Source organism: Neomonachus schauinslandi, chromosome 9, assembly GCF_002201575.2.
Source record: "Neomonachus schauinslandi chromosome 9, ASM220157v2, whole genome shotgun sequence".
Classification (NCBI taxonomy): Eukaryota; Metazoa; Chordata; class Mammalia; order Carnivora; family Phocidae; genus Neomonachus; species Neomonachus schauinslandi.
Window position 1 is genome coordinate 111538930 of NC_058411.1, and position 6262 is coordinate 111545191.

General features: G+C 61.0%; 1 protein-coding gene across 1 annotated transcript; it reads left to right on the plus strand.

Annotated features, from left to right (window-relative positions):
• Positions 1-542: 542 nt before the first annotated feature.
• Positions 543-3485, plus strand: ISLR (immunoglobulin superfamily containing leucine rich repeat). Its single transcript, XM_021693996.1, has 2 exons — positions 543-683; positions 1484-3485. Exon 2 carries the CDS (start codon positions 1492-1494, stop codon positions 2770-2772), a length of 1281 nt encoding a protein of 426 aa, XP_021549671.1. The 5' UTR covers positions 543-683; positions 1484-1491; the 3' UTR covers positions 2773-3485.
• Positions 3486-6262: the final 2777 nt, after the last annotated feature.

The following is a 6262-nucleotide window of genomic DNA, read 5'->3' on the forward strand; positions in this document are numbered from 1 at the left end:
AACACTCACAAACACACAAATTCACACACACGGTCTTACACCTACATCCGCACAAACACACAAACTTATCCACACATCGAAACGTCACACACATGTGCACACATGACCACTCATACGGCCCCAGCTTGGAGAAGTTTCCCCCCCGCCTCCCCTTTTCTCTTGTTTGAAGTGCAGTTAAAAGTTTCCCACCTTCCATGAGATTTGATTCTTACTCTTCGCTCCATAAAAATCCTTCCAGCCCCATCTTCTATTGGGTCCTATCCAGCTAGTGCTGTGTCTTTAAGGAAGTTGAAGCTGCTAAAAGTGAGTGAGAGAGAGGGAAAAAAAAGAAAAAAATTGGCATCTTTTCCCCCTCAAGTTTCTGGTGTCACTTATGAAACACGGGTCCTTGCTGCTGCAGAGAAGAAGTTGTTTTGCTAGAAGGAGGGAGTGTCCAGGCTGCCTGGGCTCCCTTCCTGCAGCCTCCTCTCAGCGGGGCCCCAGGCACCCTGTCCGGGGAAGGGCTGGCACAGGCGAGCAACTTGACGGTGGGACAGGAACCAGGCTGCCCCTTCCTCCAGCCTCCTCATCCTCCCTCGGGCACCCTGGGCCCTGCAGCCTGTCCTGGGCTGACTCTGTCCTTTGTTGCTCTTTGGTTCCATCTTAGGAGAGGATCCACTTGGCTAAGAAAGAGTAGTTTGAAGGTAAGCCAGCGGGAAAGGGGGAGGCCTGCTGGGCACAGGGGCTGGACTGCCTGGTACTTTCCTGTCGGTTCGGGGTGCTAGGAACAATCCCTTGTTTGGATCTGGGCACGGGGCGTCTGCCCCACCAGCAACCGCATCCCCGGAAATCCCAACAGCACTTGGGCTGAGCCGCTGGCCTCGCGCAAGCCAGCTGACAGGTCCTGGCGGGCTTTATTTAGGCAGCTGCCTGGCGCGGTTTGAACAGAACAGGCCACGGGTGTGATTCCGTAGAAAGGGTTTGGTGTCTGCCATGGTCATAGCCCGTAGGAGCAGGAGGGGGGAGGATGGGGTGGATGGGGGTGGTGTGCACTGCACAAGGGGCCTTGTCTGGGCTGGGGCAAAGCATACCTATGGGGGGCTCCGGTGGGAGGGACTGTGGCCAGGATGTGGGAGGGCAGGAGGGAGGTTCTGTGGAGTGCTGGGGGAGGGGGCAGCTGAAAACGGATTTCAAGTCATAAAGTCAGCTCGGAGCTGGCTGAGGCAGGGAGAGCTCTCTGCTCAGAGGAGGCGCTGGGGTCCTCTTCCGTCCCATCTTCGCCTCTTCTGGCTGCATGACCTCGGGCAAGTCCTGGCCCTTCTTTGGGCCTCGGTTTCCCCTTCTGTAGAATGGGCTGCGGGCTAAGGTGGTGCTGGGTCTTAGCTGGATTCTGTGGGGCAGGACCTTCTGATGGGGAAGAGCCCTGTCTGGCTGGGGTCCTGAGAGGGACGAGCGCCTTGCGTGGGTCCTTAGGGTCACCTTGGCGGCATGCCCTTCTCTGCAGGAGGTAGGATGCAGGAGCTACGTCTGCTGTGCTGGGCGGTCCTCCTGGGCCTGGCGCAGGCCTGTCCTGAGCCCTGCGACTGTGGGGAGAAGTACGGCTTCCAGATCGCCGACTGCGCCTACCGCGACCTGGAGGCCGTGCCACCCGGCTTCCCGGCCAACGTGACCACGCTGAGCCTGTCAGCCAACCGGCTGCCGAGCTTGCCAGAGGGGGCCTTCAGGGAGGTGCCCCTCCTGCAGTCGCTGTGGCTGGCGCACAACGAGATCCGCGCGGTGGCCGCCGGCGCCCTGGCCCCGCTGGGCAATCTCAAGAGCCTGGACCTCAGCCACAACCTCATCTCTGACTTTGCCTGGAGCGACCTGCACAACCTCAGTGCCCTCCAGTTGCTCAAGATGGACAGCAACGAGCTGACCTTCATCCCCCGGGACGCCTTCCGCAGCCTCCGCACCCTGCGCTCGCTGCAGCTCAACCACAACCGCCTGCACACGCTGGCCGAGGGCACCTTCGCGCCGCTCACCGCGCTGTCCCACCTGCAGATCAACGATAACCCCTTCGACTGCACCTGCGGCATCGTGTGGTTCAAGACGTGGGCCCTGACCACGGCCGTGTCCATCCCGGAGCAGGACAACATCACCTGCGCGTCGCCCCACGTGCTCAAGGGCACACCGCTGAGCCGCCTGCTGCCGCTGCCCTGCTCGGCGCCCTCCGTGCAGCTCACCTACCAGCCCAGCCAGGACGGCGCCGAGCTGCGGCCTGGCTTCGTGCTGGCCCTCCACTGCGACGTGGATGGGCAACCGGCGCCCCAGCTTCACTGGCACATCCAGACGCCGGGCGGCACCGTGGAGATCGCCAGCCCCAACGTGGCTGCCGACGGGCGGGCCCTGCCCGGCGCCCCGGCCAGCCGGCCGCGCTTCCGGGCCTTTGCCAACGGCAGCCTGCTCATCCCCGACTTCGGCAAGCTGGAGGAGGGCACCTACAGCTGCCTGGCCACCAATGAGCTGGGCAGTGCGGAGAGCTCGGTGAACGTGGCGCTGGCCACACCTGGGGAGGGCGGCGAGGATGCGCTGGGGCGCAGGTTCCACGGCAAAGCGGCCGAGGGGAAGGGCTGCTACACGGTGGACAACGAGGTGCAGCCCTCGGGTCCGGAGGACAACGTTGTCATCATCTACCTCAGCCGCGCTGGGGGCCCCGAGGCTGCAGCAGCGGGAGAAGGGGGCCCTGGGCAACGACCCCCCGGCCTGCTCCTGCTAGGCCAGAGCCTCCTCCTCGTCTTCCTCACTTCCTTCTAGCCTGCCCCTACGTCCCCACCCTGGGCCGGGCTGGAGCAACGCCAGGGCCTCCCTGACTCCCCCCCGCTGACATCCCAGATGTCCCTTGTAAGTGGCACAGGGGGCTGAGGGTGGCAACTCCCAAGCCTGCTTGGGGGACTTTGAGTCTTCCTACCTCCCTTCTCATCTCTTCTGGAACACTCACCACCCCCAACTTCTAAACTTGCTCAAAGCTAGTGACTAGAACAGAACCTGATTCCATACTCACCGTCCACGGTGCTGATTGCTGCTAGCCACCCTGCCCTTGCTCCCCTGTCAGGGCCATGCCCTAACCAACTGGGCGAAGCCTCACCGATGGCGTTCCAGACACTGGGACCGACAAGCTGGCAAAGGCTGGGGGCACGGGGCTGGGGCCGGGGGCTCGACAGGGAGGGACCCTGAAGCAGACAGGGCACAGGGGGGAGGAATAGGGTCTAGGGGCAGTGGTTGGCATGGCTCTGGGCTCTTGGTGACCTGCTTGAGCTCCTGCTGCCTCTTGGCATTCTCTGATGATCTGGGGGCTCAGGAATCAGTGCCCTCATCTCAGACAGGGAGGATCCAGGATGGCCTGCATCTTTTCCCGCCCTGTGCCCCTCCACCCTGGACAGCTGTCCTGCCTTTTCTCCAAGTGTGCATCTGTAGCCTGCCCCTCCAAAGAGGCTGGCCATCCCAGGGGGGCCGAGAAATAAACAGCATTTCTGATGCTCGCTTTGTGTCTGCCTGGCGTTTTGTCTGAATCTAGGACCCCTCCTTACCACCCCGGTTGGGATGGGATAGGGCACTGGAGAGTCAGGACGCCCAGGCTGCCTGTCCACACGTGGTGGGGCCCGCGAGGCACACACAGACTGTGTAGCAGGCAGCATGAAAGGGGGGGCCGGGGGCCGGGCGCCGGGGGCGGGGGGCCGGGGGCCGGGGGCTGGGCCTTGAGCTGAGCTGAACCGCAGATGTTCTCTCTCTTCAAACTAGCCCACAGGACAAATGGGGGTGCAGGCCTGATAACCATTATGGAGGCTTCCCTGGGGTCCTGGTGGCCCTGAGCAGGGCTTCCTGCCAGCAGTGGCCTGGGGAGCCCTTGTGGAGGAGGACGGGGAATGGGAGTCCCCGGCTTGTGGCCCCTCTTCCTGGTCCAGCTCCTGGAAGAGATGGTAGGAAATGGAGAGGAAGTGGGGGACTGACAAGGCAAGATGGAGAGGAAAGAGAAAGGAGGAGATGGAGACACAGGGCAGTGGAGAGAGAAGGGGGAGAGAGAGAAAGACTCAGAGATCGAGAATAAGAGAGCGTCTTCGAGGGGGGAGGAGATGAACAGTGCTTTCCAGGAAGAGGAAATGGTACTCCTGGAGGAAAGTCTGGCCTTGAAGTCTTTCCCACACAGCAGGTGGATCAGTGACTGACTTGGGGGCGGGGGGGCGGTGAGGTCCTGGCAGCATCTTGCGGGTCTCTTAGAGTGGGGAGCACATACATGGAGTCGGAACCTGGAGACCGATCCCCGTATCTGTGCCCAGTCAGAGATATGTCTCCGTCCCCACCCCTTTCCAGACTGAAGGGTGCTGCCCACAGGGACAAGACCCCCAGCAGGATAGGCTCTGCGGCCTCCCAAGCTCTATGCTCAAGACTGTTGAGCCCAGCAAAGTGGAGGCAGGGAGGCCAAGGAGCCTGGGGTTGCAGCTGTGAACCTTGGAGGCTGGCCAGCTCCCCATCCCCCTCCTCCTGGTCCCCAGGCAGAACCTCCCCCCACCCCCTCAGCAGCTCGTGGCTCTGGCTGAGCTGACAGTCACCAGCAGCACATGTCAAGGGTGACTGCGAGTCTGGTGGAAAGAGCAGGATGGACCCAAGTCCTGGGTGCTGTGCCGCCTTAGGCAAATCACTGCCCACCTCTGGGCTTTAGTTTCCTCAGAAAACAAAGGACGGGTAGGATACTTAAGGGCCCGATTACTCTGATCATCTAAAGCTTGATATCCTAACCCAGCTTGGACCCCTGACTTCTCTGGCTCCATTCACAGCGGAGCAGGCTCGTCTTCTGGAAGTGGGACCTGGGCCTAAGACCTGAGTTAGGGGCAGCTGGGGAACACTGTGCTCTGAATGAACTAGCCACTCCCTGCTTTAAAGTCATCCGTGGCTCCCCCAGCCCTCAGGGTGAAGGCCAAGTTCCCCAGCCAGCCGTGCATCACCCCTTTGCCTGATTCTCTGATGAGAACCACTGCTCCGTGCCTCTGTTGGACCTGCGAATTAATTGTTCCCTTAATCGTCTGTGATGTGTTACCCTCTGTACCTTTACACATGTCGCTCCTTTGGTCTGGAACCACTTCCCCTCTTTCTCCCTTGGCTAAGTCGGCTCTAGCACCACCTCCTCCAAAAAGCCTTCCTGGATGCCGTTCCCACTCCCTCCCAATGTGGATGAGGTCCCCTCCTCTGGCTCACACAGCCCTGGGCGTCCAGTGTCCCCGCCTGATCATACTCATTGTGTCTGTTTCCCTGTTAAGGGCAGAGACCCAGTCTGCCTTCTCATCTCTGTGACCCTGTCAGTCACCACCACAGGGCCAGGAAGATATTTTTCAGTGGACTGCAGTGGGATCAGGGCCTGCCCTCTTTGCTCTCCTCATGGGCAGCCTTGAAGGTGGGTGTGGGCTCCCTGGCCCTACCCCTCGCTTCCTGTGTATCTGAGGCTGTGGTGGGGGTGCAGGAATGGGGGCAAGGAGAGAGGTTGGTCCCCACTACTTGCGTAGACGTTTCTCAAGGTCCCACCAACCCAGGTCTGTGGAGTGGCCACGTTTTCCCTACCCTCTGTAGCCCCCAGGCCCGCAGTGGAGCCCACACCCTGAGTCACACATCCCCCGCCTCCGCCAGTCCCCAGCAAGGGAAGGGACCCCCCTCTCAACGCATGGGGTCCATTCCTTTTAGGACAGCTCCGCCCTGTGCCTCCCCACCGCCTCCACACCTTTATTCATAATGCTCCCCGTCTTCCTGAAATCTCCCCTCCCCAAGTCCTGCCCATTCTTGACGACCCAGAAAAAGTCCTACCTCCAAAGCCAATGTCCACATAGCTCAGGGGTGGTGCCATAGGGTCCCCAGTCCCTCTACCACCCAAAGGGATATGGCCATGGGTCCTCCTCTGGCCCGCACCGCGTGAACAGCCCCACATGGGAGCAGAATACCCCCCCACCCCAAGCCCCATAAATGCAGTGCTGATTTACTGGCAGTTTTCCCCCACGTACCCCGCCCCGGAGGAGGACTGTTTCTCAGGGACAAGTTTATTACGGGAAGCACACTAACCTCTTTCATAATATCTAAAGGCATACCAACTGCAAAAATATCGGGCTCTCAAGTGTGGCCAGCTCGGTGTGGGGCCTGGTTGGAGCCATGACTTTGCTGCCCGGTAGGAGCCCATGGCTTCCTCCTGGGCTGCCTCGCAGGAAGGCACGGGGCCCCGGAGAGGAGAGGGGGAAGCTGGAGGAGAGAGGAAGCTCTGTGTCTG

Bases quoted from the DNA above. Each gene is read 5' to 3' on its own strand.
- ISLR (XM_021693996.1), top strand. From the start codon at position 1,492: ATGCAGGAGCTACGTCTGCTGTGCTGGGCGGTCCTCCTGGGCCTGGCG.